Source organism: Danio rerio, chromosome 2, assembly GCF_049306965.1.
Source record: "Danio rerio strain Tuebingen ecotype United States chromosome 2, GRCz12tu, whole genome shotgun sequence".
NCBI lineage: Eukaryota > Metazoa > Chordata > Actinopteri > Cypriniformes > Danionidae > Danio > Danio rerio.
The window spans coordinates 26,323,013-26,335,803 of NC_133177.1; the positions used below are offsets into that span (position 1 = coordinate 26,323,013).

The 12,791-nt window shown below is 32.1% G+C and overlaps 1 protein-coding gene across 6 annotated transcripts; it reads right to left on the minus strand.

Moving 5' to 3' along the window:
• Positions 1-282: 282 nt before the first annotated feature.
• Positions 283-10,632, minus strand: znf414 (zinc finger protein 414). Of its 6 annotated transcripts, none has more exons than XR_012388378.1 (8): positions 10,503-10,623; positions 10,145-10,192; positions 9,944-10,054; positions 9,689-9,794; positions 7,657-8,198; positions 5,627-5,697; positions 2,832-2,984; positions 283-840 (listed from the first exon to the last, which is right to left on the minus strand). XR_012388378.1 is itself a non-coding variant. In NM_001115051.1 (7 exon segments), coding segments are annotated over 6 exon segments (996 nt in total). In that variant the 5' UTR covers positions 10,152-10,195; positions 10,503-10,632; the 3' UTR covers positions 283-763.
• Between the last annotated feature and the right edge of the window lie 2,159 nt (positions 10,633-12,791).

The window sequence follows — 12,791 nt, forward strand, 5'->3', positions numbered from 1 at the left end:
ATAAAAGTAGAATGGCTCCTTTTCTTTCTTGCTTTCTCTTCCACGTTTTGCATACTACGATTATGTGCTTATATACTATGCAAATAATTAAAGGTATGACAGCCATTACTGCATATATTTACGAAAAGTTTCCAGTCACTCTTCCTTGTAGTTCTAAAAGCATATTTTAAAACAAAACGGTCTACAGTAACCAACTACACAAGTTCAAACATTATAAGCAGTATTAAATAAAAAACAACCCAAAGTAAAACATTAATAAAATGGTAAATTACAACTTCACACTTTTTAAAGAGTTTTCTTGACACGTTTTATTTGCTAACTGTAAAGTCTACAGAAACAATTGGTCTACAAACAAAATAATTTATTACTGAATTAACCAAAATTAACTGTAAATATGACATGTTATAACATGATAACAAGAAGCCAATTTGTAATTGTCTTGAAGAAAATCTCTTTTCTTGTTGATAGACTTCTGATTAAAAAAAAGTAGGTGACATATTACAACATTACTGAAATTAAATATGCTATTACATATTATTCAGTGAAAACTAGCATTGTATTTTCTTAGCCTAGACTCCAATGCTAACTTAAGAGACAAGGCATGCAGCACATCACGCTTATGAATAATGATGGCGAGAGAGCCAGACTATAGAGAATCCTGAAGTCCACTCTGTTGATCAAATGGAAACCCTTTTCTGTCTCTGTATAAAGAGCAACATCAAAAGTTCTTTGCAAACTAGCAGGTTTAGCATCTTGATTCATGCTAGAGCTGTGTGTATGTCGAGTTTTCAGAGTGCAATGACGTTTTTGCCAGTAAAGCAGCAGTACCAATTTCTGCATCTGTAAAATACAAATGAGGTTCATCAATATAACATCATAATGTATTTTAACATCAATGTATTTTTAAAAGATTTACGACCATTCATACCATCAAATGCAACACTGGACTACAAAACCAGTCACAAGAGTCAATTGTTGTAAATTGAGATTTACACAATATCTGAAAGCTGAGTAGATTAGCTTTCTTTGGCACAACTTTTTGAAAATCTGAAATCTGAGGGTTAAAAAAATCAACACAACATATAATATGTAAGTATGTATATAATAACATAATGAGAAAATTACCTTTACAATTGTCCAAATTGACTATTTAGCAATATATAGTACTAATCAAAATATACTATATATGCTTACACAATAAACATTTACCAAACGTCTTCATAGAAGACAATCTTCGGTTTATATTCTAATGATTATTGCCATAAAAAAAAAAAAATTTAAATTCCATACATGCAATGCATTTTGGCTTTTCCCATAAATACATCAACGCAACATAAGACACATAGGCATTCTGTTAATAGTACTAGCATTATCAGCCAGTTTGCATGCTTGAGCTCTTTGAAGTGGGATGGTTTATGATAAGGTGTAATTTTTTTAATGGCCATCATTTTGAAAATAACTTTTCTAAAAAAGGTTTTAACAATTTTCATTCCTCTCTTTGCATTTATTCAGATAGCTGAGGTGTGTATTAAGCTTAAAATATCCCAAAACAATCTGAAATTGAATTGAGTTAATTTGAACTGTAATTTAATGAATCTGAATTCTTATATGCCGTTAAAACTGTTTTGATTTTGAATTTCCTAATCTGAATTTCTAACTTGAATATTGAATATCTGAAATTTAACACAACTGAATTTTTCAAGGCTGAATTTTTTTTATAGACATATTTTTAAACTTCACATTTTTTGTGTCCTGAATTCCAAGAATGCAGATGTCCTGTTTGTAAAAATACAGTTTCAAATTTTCAAGATGAAGTAATTCAGAACATCAAATTCAATATTCTAAAATTCAAAACCAGGAATTCAGATTGTGCAATTCAGATTCAGCAGAAAGTAGGGCCTTAGTAGGGCCTTAGTAGCTGAAATGGCACTGACGAAATTTAATAGAACTAACAATCTTTTATTAGACAAGTGTATTGGAACTAAGCTGTGCAGGGCTGCGGCCCTCCAGGAACAGAGTTTTACACCCCTGTTTTAAGGTAACCTAGGCAACATACTTTGATTTGAAGATCCAACACTTATTTATCGTTCTTTTAAAAAAGGGGTGCCCAAACATTTCCGTATGAAGGGCCAAAAACCAAATACCATTAAGAGCAATGGGCCGAAGGTAAATATAAACCAAACTATATTACATTAAAGTTGCCAAGGGTACATCTTTCATAATATTTTCAAAATAAATATTAAACATTACTTTAAATCGTATTAACTAATGCAGTATAACTTTCTAAATGCTAACTTAATGCAATAAAAACAATCACATTTATAACACACAGGAGTTCAATGCGGAATACACTAGTCAAGCAGAATTTGCCTTTTACTTGATTTGCTTACCAAAGTCTGTGTATTGTTGAGTGACAGTATTTACATTTGAACAAAATCTAATTCATTTACACCATTGAATTGAAACATTCAATTTCAGATAGCTTTTAACAACAATCCAAACACACACACAAAAAAAGGGTTACGTTAAATTTGAATTAACAATCTCGAAACCATCCCCATTATTCTCCGTCTCTTCTCAGATGATATGGCAGGCCAAATCATAGGATACCATGGGCCAACTTTGGCCTGCAAGCCCTGGTTTGAGCATCTCTGCTTTAAAACAACAACTGCGATATTATCATAGATCATACATATTACACAGCCCTGATGTCCAGCAAATAAAGCATCAACATTATTCTGCAAACTGGACCAAAAATCAGTGCAAAATTCAAAAACCTGAAAAATGTTTTCATTAACGTATTCATTGAAATGAGGTTGACAAAGTCATACCATGATCGCTGTTAGCCTTGCCTCCCGGGTTTTTGTGCTGGCCCTCAATGTGAGCAGTCATCTCCCCCCGGTCTGGGGTGCAGTGGCCGCATTGTAGGCAACTGTATCGCCCTCTTGTGTGCTCCCATAGGATCCGGCAGTTGAAGGACTGACCTGACAGATTTAATCAATGGGCGAGTCATTAGTATCAAACTGAGAATGTAGATAGACAAAAACAGAAATTCTTCACCATTAAGGGGTTAGTTCACCCAAACAATAAGAGCGCTGTGCTCTTTATGCATGTCTCACCCGGTTGCACCACTGACATACACCTCAGATGCATCTGAGCTTTGTTTCAAACACAGGAAGTTACACATGGACATCCAAGGTATACGTCAGTGCGCAGTGCTCATAAACGTGTGCAATATACTGACACTGAGAAGCAGAAATTTTGTAATAAAGTTGTTATGCAAACACAAATGTATCCTTGTAGCTTGATGATATTCCAATCAAACCACTGAAGGAATATGGTCAGTTCTAAAGGATATTTTTGCCATATATTGCCATCTGTGGAGGACGAGGGAGCTCTCAGATTTGATCTAAATTATCTTAATTTGTGTTCTGAAGATGAACGAAAGTCGCAGGGGTTTGGAAGGACATGGGGGTGAGTAATTAATGATACAATTTTCATCTTTTGGGTGAGCTAATCCTTTAAAAGAAACAGATCAAAAGCATGCCTGATTTGAGCTGTGAGCTTGAACTCCAGTGATCATCAACTTTCACTCATCATATCCACCTTTTCACCTCATAATGCTTTGCGTGATTTATGTGAATATTGACCTTTAACTGTAAACAATTGTTGTTCAATTTTGTTTTTTGTTTTTTTTTTACTTGGGACATGAGATGAGCATATTCGCCTCGCCACTGAACAACAAGTCAACATATACTTTGAGCACACTATGAATAATGTTAAACACTAAAAGAGTTTATCTCCAGCACTATTACGAAAGACAATGAAACAGGGTTTACGCAGGTTTCATCAAATCAAATTTAAGACTTTTTAAAACAATCAAGAATGAAATTTCAGACTTATATAGGGCTAAATGCTAAAGATATTTTTAATGGTATTTAATAATTACCTGCCCCATCAAAAGACGTGTAAATAAAATGTCAAAACAAGCAGATCCTAGTTGTGTACATAGTATTTTCTTCAACATAACTTAAGAAAAAAAAACTCTTTAAAAATTTCAGTAAAGTAAATGTGTGCACAACAGAATACATTGTTATACATTAGTTATAAATAGAGTCTTGCTAAAAGTTTTATTGAAATGTATTGTTAATGATTGATGTGTATTGCTTTTGAGTCGATTGAGTAATAGCTTTAGATAAAGGAAATTCAGACAAGTTTAAAATGATTTAAGACCTACAATACAATATTTCAGTGAATAATTTTTTTTTTTAATTTAGGATATTTTAAGACTTTTTAAGACCCCGCGGGCACCCAGTGAAAGTTACTGTATTGAAGGGAAATACAAAGAGAAAACAATCTGGAGGAACAAAACTCAAAGAACAAAAATTTTAAAGAATTTTGGTTCCAGATATTGTAATACTAATGCCATGTTAAAATACCAACCATAAACACAAGCTTAATGTCACTCTCTCTCAGTTTTCACTAAGTATATTGGTTATCTGTTGCTATTTATTATAGAAAATGACCAGGGTTTCTGCAGGTTTCATTAAACTAAGATAATATAAAGAGTATTATGAATCAAATTTTAGACTCAAAGTGCTAAAGGCTAAGGATTTTTTTCAAATGGCCCAGATGGAAAAATAATTATTATAATTTAATACATTTAATAATAAGACAATAAATTAATGATAAATTAAAGTATTTTAGATATTTCTTAGCAAAATATTTTAACTATTGTGTAAAAACAAACAAGCTCTACTTGTATCCATATGCTTTTTCCAACATAAACTTTCTTTAAAATAAAAAATATATATATATTAGAGGTTTTAAAGACAATAATAAACTAAATCTATGCACATCAATCAGTCCAGGTCAGTGTCATCAGCAGTAAATACATGGAGCACTTTTTGGTGATTGTATGGGTTTTTGGGCCAGATTAGGTAGCTATACTGTACATGAACAAGAAAAATTAGAGCCCGTTTAATAATGTAATAACGTTTAATTATAACACAATATTTCAGCAAATTTAAAACTTATTAAGGTCTAAATTTTGATTTTGAGATTTAAGACTTTTAAAGACTTTTTGGGATCCCGCAGAGACCCTGATGACTTACTTCAGTTATTTTGAATGGAAGTTCCCTATACCAGAAGTGCAACTCAACAACACAGTCGTCACATGTGAAAAGGGTGGATAAAATAGCAAAATAATCACTTTCGATTGAATTAAAAATTAGACCCAGTACAGATGAATATGGGCACAAAGAAATAGCCAACAATGTCAACATCTCAACATATCATTATAAAACGGCACCATCCCTTGCCAGAAATGACCATTTGATTATTGCAAATTGCTAATGGGAAGGGGGAAAAGACAAGTAGAGGAACACCGTCCCTGAAAGCACACACTCTTATTTCTCATTACATGTTAGTGAAGCACCGGGACAAATGTGTTTAGGATCTGATGGGAGTTAGCCGAATCACACATCTAGATGGCAACCCCAGGGAAACACTGAGCCTGGTTAGAGCAGGGGAAGGGGAGGAGGATTAGCATCTAAAAGCATCATTTGACGCAAGAAGATCTGATTGATCCCTCAAGCAATGTGTGTGCGGATTCTCTGTGCCTCACCTGGACTTCATCTCTATTTAAAGTCTGACTGCTCGGAGAGTTCCATCTGTGCATAAGGGGCCCGGACGGGTCTGGCAGGACAGTGCAACACGACAAAACACAGTTCACTTAAAATGGCAATGGCCAAGGCTTAGGCATTTTCCCCCCAAGTGACTTACAAATTCCCTTTCATAAGGACTCACACCTGTTGATAAGCAGGTGAGATCAGTTGAGCAAACTGGAAAACACACAGGTGAACAGGGTCTAAAATGTTGGATGATTTAAGGAACAATGGGTCTCATTCACTAATTATTGGGCAAGTTTTATACATACATACACATAGGAATTTATTTTTATATCATTCTAATGTTAAGGTGTTTAGATTATTCTAAACGAGTGACCGCATGTCTTTGTAGTAGTTCATAGTTTTTTGTTTTATGATATAAATCTCTTAAGCTAACCAAAGCTGCACTTATTAAAAAAAGCATTTGAAAATTGTGGAAGAAATTATCTAGCATCATGATACAAGCATTCAGTGTCGAATAATCACTCAGAAACCACTGTAACGTGTTGATTTGATCCTCAAATACATTTATTATAACTGATTTTGAAAACAGTTTTAAAATTTCAGCTTAATATTTCAATGGAAAACATGATGCACAACTAATAAAAAGTTTGAGTTAAAATAAGTAAAAAAAAGAAAAAGTAGTTTATCCACCAAAAAGCCCATTTGTAATGATACAAATGACTTACTGTTTTCTATGTAGCCAGATCAGTCTCAAAAATAATACAAAATAAAATTCATTCATGCACAGCACAATTCACATTTACAAATTCTAATTTGTAAATTCAAAACACAATTTATAAATACAGCACACAATTTGTGAATTCACAAGCAAAAAAAGTCAAATGAATTTTGCCAAATTAATTTTATTTGTGCATTTATAAATCATCTTTTAAATTTACAAATTGGATTTGTATATTTTTTAAATCGTGTTTTAAAAATTTTTAAATTGGATTTCTGTGTTTACAAATCATGTTTTGAATTCACGAATTTTAAATCTTTTAAATTTTAAATCTTATTTTTAATCGTGTTTTAAATTTATGAATTTTATGTGTATTTATGAATCGTGTTTTGAATTCACCAATTGTATTTGTGTATTTACGAATCGTGTTTTACATTTACAAATTGTATTTGTATATTTTTGAATCGTGTTTTGAATTCACGAACTAGATTTGTGTATTTTTTAATTGTTTTGATTTAATGAATTGAATTAGTGTATTTATGAATTGTGTTTTAAATTTACGAATTATATTTGTGTATTTTTAATGGTGTTTGAATTCACTATTTAGATTTGGGTATTTTTGAATTGTTTAGATTTAATGAATTGGATTAGTGTATTTTTAAATCATGTTTTGAACTTACAAATTGTATTTGTGTATTTTGTACTTTTGTATTTTAGAATTGTGTTTTGAATTTACAAATTGGATTTTGGAGTTGTTGATGTATGAATTATATTTTGTAAATGTATTATTTTTGAGACAGATCTGGCTCCATAGTTTTCTTGCCCAGTATTAATTCAAAAAACCTAAAAATCAATGCATATCATAAAAATGTTAAGTATCAAAAAGTGTTTTCCTCATGAAAAAACTGAAGACAGGAGTAATATTAAAAACTTAGCTTTGACATCAAAGGAATAATTTATACTTTGAAAAATATTGTAATAAAACATTAGTAATAATATTTCTAGTAATACTATTTCACAATGTTGCTGTTTTTACCATCTTTGATCTCAAAAAATGCAGGTGAACATAAGTAACAATTTAAAAACAAAACCTTTGACTTTTAATTTACTTAATATGTATAATTTTATTTTAACATAGCTTTACATTTTTATCAAATAATTGTATGAAAGCTACTAATAAACCACAGCTAGATTTTGTGCACAAATTTGTGTTTATACACAGCTAGCAAATGAGACCCATTGTGAATAATGGCTGTAAGTGGACTTTCCTCACTCACAGAGAAAAGTGTTATGAGATCCATTCACCTTGATTCTTCCTCCACACGGCGTTCGATCCTGGCGAAGATGGCAGAGGTGGTGAAGCAGGCAGACTGGGAGGACCAGACCTCGGAGACCTCTGCTGCTGCTGAAGGCCCTGATCCGCCAGGAAGACTGGGTTAACTGGAGACAGGGTGGGTGGAAAGGGGCTGTAGGGGGATTCTGGTTGGCTGGGAAGGTTTTGGCTTGGGGCAGGATTTAGAGTTGGAACAGGTAAGGATGCAGGGCCTGCAGAAATAAGGTCAATGAAAGCACCGTTTTCTGGAGACTGCTGGGTTAATGGCATGTTTGCCAGTGTTGAATTTGTTGGCAGCATTGGCATAGAATCCATCTCCTCTTTCAAATTAGGGGCTAAGAGCGGTCCAGATGGATCCATCATGTCAGTGAGGGGAACACCATTGGCGTCTGCATCAAGTATCGGTCCAGGCTCTGTCTTTACTGCAGCCTTGTTTTTAGCAACTTTAGCACAGGTCTGCAGGTGTTTGAGGAGAGTGCGGTAAGAACGCAGCTTGGCCCTGCAGCTCTCACACCTACAGGACATATAAATAATGATCTGTGTTATAACAGAAGAGCTGGGAAAAGTTAAAGTTACCGTACATAATCTCAAATTAAAAACATTTGTATATCCCAGAATTGTTCAGAATTATTAGAACCCCTTTGATTTTTTTTTTATATTTCCCAAATTATGTTTAACAGACACAAGGAAATTTTCACAGTATGTCTGATAATATTTTTTCTTCTGGAGAAAGTGTTATTTGTTTTATTTCGGCTAAAAAAAAATCAGTTTTAATTTGTTTTAAAAACATGTTAAGGTCAATATTATTAGCCCTTTTAAGCTATACATTTATTTAGTATTTATTTCTATTTAGTCAACAGAACAAACCATTGTTATACAATAACTTGCCTAATTACCCTAACCTGCCTAGTTAACCTTATTAACCTAGTTAAGTCTTTAGGCTGTATAGCTTTAAACTGTCTTGAAAAATATCTAGTAAAATATTCTTTACTGTCATCTTAGCAAAGATAAAGTAAATCAGTTATTAGAAATGAGTTATTAAAACTATTATGTTTAAAAATCTGTTGAGAAAATCTTCTGTCCGTTAAACAGAAACTGAGGGAAAAAATAAACAGTAGGGCTAATAGTTCAGACTTTAACTGTATAAATGGACAAGAAAACAAGAAAGGTGCCTGCATCAAATTAATTTACAATAGTGATTTTAATCCACATACAAGGCCTATTAATTAAAGGTAAAGGCGTTTTTTATGTTTAAAATAAGTAAGAAAAACTGTCAAAATATGGGTGAAATGATGTCATCATCATCCATCATAACAGATATGTTAAGTAAATATGAAACAACATACTTATTCTGGCCAGTACCTATTAAAATATATAAGTGCGCATCCTTTTTTATCACATATATTAATTGCCTAATAATGTCTTGTTGACAAATGGGGTAAATCTAGTGACAAAGATTTAGAAGATTGAAAATGACAAATGATTCCAGTTGTAAATATTCCTGACAAGATTTGTTTGATGTATTGTTTCAATGAAATAGACTATTTATTATTTGCTCACAATTAAACTATACACATTATCATGAAAGTAAAGATATGTAAAACTGTATTACTTTTTATTGTTTTGATGCTTTTTGACTTAAACTCATTTTTTATAAAGAAGAAGAGGGTAAAAATAAAAATAGGAAACAACTACTAGAATATCAGAATTGAAAATGGTCGTTTTAGGCAGATTTTTCTTATCAACAACAGAACTCTTATCAACAAAACAGTACTTGTTTTAGATTTTTCTAACAAAGATATTTTTTTCTTATTTGATAATCTGTTTCACTCAGATATACATCCCAATACATGTTAAAATAACAATCTGTCTCTACAGTTTCACACAGACTTTAAATTAATATTTTTTTAAATAAAAGTGTTCTCTATAAAAAACAAGTGGAAAAAATAGCATCGCATTTAAGAAAGAACAAAGATATCTAGAATGCAAAGAAGAAAAACTCACAGAAAAAAGCAATTTGGCTTGTAGTGGTGTCTCATATGCTCCATGAGCTGCTGCATGTTGTTAAATGAGCCATCACATCCGATTTGAGAGCACAGGAAAGCTTTACCTAAAGTGTAAAGGAGATTGCATTAGAAACCGAATAGGCGGTGACATAGCTTAACACAAAAATAAATTATATAAGAGATTGAGCAATCTCAAACAGTGTTTCCCTCATCAAATGTATTAAAAACAAAAGCAGGTTCATTTGTCCTATACCTGGAAGAGATTGAGCCGTGTTCTTCTGATGGTCCTGAAGATGAGCATTCAGTGCTTCTGGATTATTGTAGGTCCTCTTGCACCCATAAAACGAACAGGACATTTGGCAGGCTGGTGGCACAAATAATACCAGTGTTACTTAGACATTTAATTTCGATAATTACTGAAACATCAAACGAAGACGAAGTAATGCTGACATACCCTCCATGATGTCTGCTTCGGGACTTAATCCTGTACTCGATATCACCGCTGCTATATTTTAGATTAAATAAAGGAGATAAAATACAATACAGTGCATAAACGGCACGTAACGTTGCCACGTTCTAATGTGTGTGTGCAAAGAGCAATCACGGGAAGTCTTAACACAATTAGTAATTGATCAATAACAGTGTATATGCAAAAAGCAATCCACTGACGTTAGTGATAAATCAATGTAAACAAACAATCAGCAGTCAGCAGACGCACGAGCTAACAGACAAAACATCACATTCATATTACTGCTCAGAACATATGTAATTGTGGGTAATTATGTATAACGCACATTGATCATTACACTTACTTTGAATGGATTTGTCGAAGCAAAGAGTCTATTTTAAAGAACAAAAATATGTTAATTCTGTACAAATTGGTTATCTAGCTAGACTCCGTTTCCTTCCCTGCTACGTGCGATACGTTCATCTGTAAAATATCGCGAGATCACGTGTTCACGTTATTCCGCTAGTGGGAGTGTGGTGTTGTTGACTGGATGACAACATTTGAGATGATTATATATTTTCAGTACAGATTGTAGTGTGTATCTTTGTAATCTTGTTGAACGTTCTAGTTATAAAAAGCTCTGCTTATAGCTTACATTTTTATAATATATTTAATAAATATTGTAAAAATGTATCAACACTGAAGCTGATAAAAATACATACTTCAGCTAAAAATGCTCCTATAATCTTTGGGGGGGGGGGGGTACTATATACTATTTTTTTAATGTGCAATAAATATGAGAGGCGCTCTGAAATGTTTCTCTGATGTTTCTTGTTCCTCTTTCTCTCTGATCGAACTAAATTAAACCTACACTGCTTATATGCCATTTGACCAAATAAAACCATGATTTCAAAACCGAGTTAAAAAATGCTTTTTTAAGCACAGAAGAAGATATTTTGAAGAATGTTGTAAAACTTTAACCACTAACCTAATATTCTTCAAAATATGCAGAACCAAATTTACAGAACAAACAAACATACAATTGTCTGGAACAAGTAAAGGGTGAGTAAATTATAGCATAATTTAAATTTTTACTATATATATTTTTTCATATTTGATATATATTTCATGCATCACTTTAATGCATGGTTGTGCAGTTTGTTTTTCTTTTCTACATTTTATTCAGATATCTACATTTGTTTGATCTACCAAAACGGAGATCTTTATTAATATTTTGCATTTTGTTAAATATCTCTCTGTGCATTTATTTTGAAATGCCTAGAAATAATTTACCTTAAAGACCAGTAGAGGGCTGCAGAGATCCACACATCGTAAGTTTGAAAACCTTTAGTTCCCAACAATCCTCAACTACGTCAACCAACCTAAACATATTTACAGCAGAATGCATGCAAAAGAACAGTTTTTCTAAATAAAGCTGTAATCATTTTTAACGTTACTCCTGATAATATAGTTGTTGTAACTTATTGCACTCAGGTGAGTTCACATATTGGCTTTAAATTGAGAAAAAGCTAGATACCGCCTCAGATACGATTTGTTCATTCATTCATTCATTTTCGTTTCGGCTTAGTCTTTTAATTTATCTGGGATCGCCACAGCGGAATGAATCGCCAACTTTTCCAGCATATGTTTTTACACAGCGGATGCCCTTCCAGCTGCAATCCATTTCTGGGAAATATCCATACACACTCATTCATACACTACGGATAATTTAGCCTATTCAATTCAGCTGTACCGCATGTCTTTGGACTGTGGGGGGAAACGTGGGATTTACATATAATTTGAAATCATTCACAAAATAGAACAATTTTTGGTTTACTTTGTGCCCACTTTTTCTTATTTGGTATTTTCCTAATAACATAAACAAATTAAAAATAAGTTATTCATTTATTATTCTCATTGAAAAATTAGAAAAACTGTGGAAAAAAACAGTACTTAAAATTAACACATTTTTATCTTATACTCCTTTTTTGTTAATAAACGTTTCCAAATCTTTAAAAATGTTCTTGAGTAAATAAAATGTAAAAAAAAAAAAAAAAAAAAAAAGATGCAACAGTGCTTTTTTTCTTGATAAAATATTAAGTTTGAATCTTTCCTAAACATGTTTAGCAGGATAGATTCTGTGAAGTATTTTGTAAGACACTTCTTAAATTATGGTATTTATGCAAAACTTATTTGTCAACTTAAAAAACTCCAATGAACTACTTAACACTGTTTCTAAACTGGACACTTGTTTTTTTCCCCAATGTAATAAGGTACAAAAATTTTGGAACGAAGGATTAGTTTGGATACAACAGAAAATATCTGTAAGACTTGTCTTCTCATGGGAAATTATAAAGTTTGGCCTAATGTTTAAAGTTAAAATAAATGATTTGTTGTTATTATTAAAATTCTATATTCATAAATGTATTTTTTTTTCAAAATTCCCCAAGACTAGAGGTGTTTAAAAAAAGCATTTGAGATCTATTTGAAGACATCAAGAGAGATGAAACGTCAAAGCAAGACATTTATATTCATCTATACAGAATTTTGGCTTCATTTTTTTAAGAACTGTAACCGCCCTGCTACATATTTTTCTTTATCATTTATTTTTTGTTAATTTTTGTTATTTTATTTGTTTATATATGTTGTATTA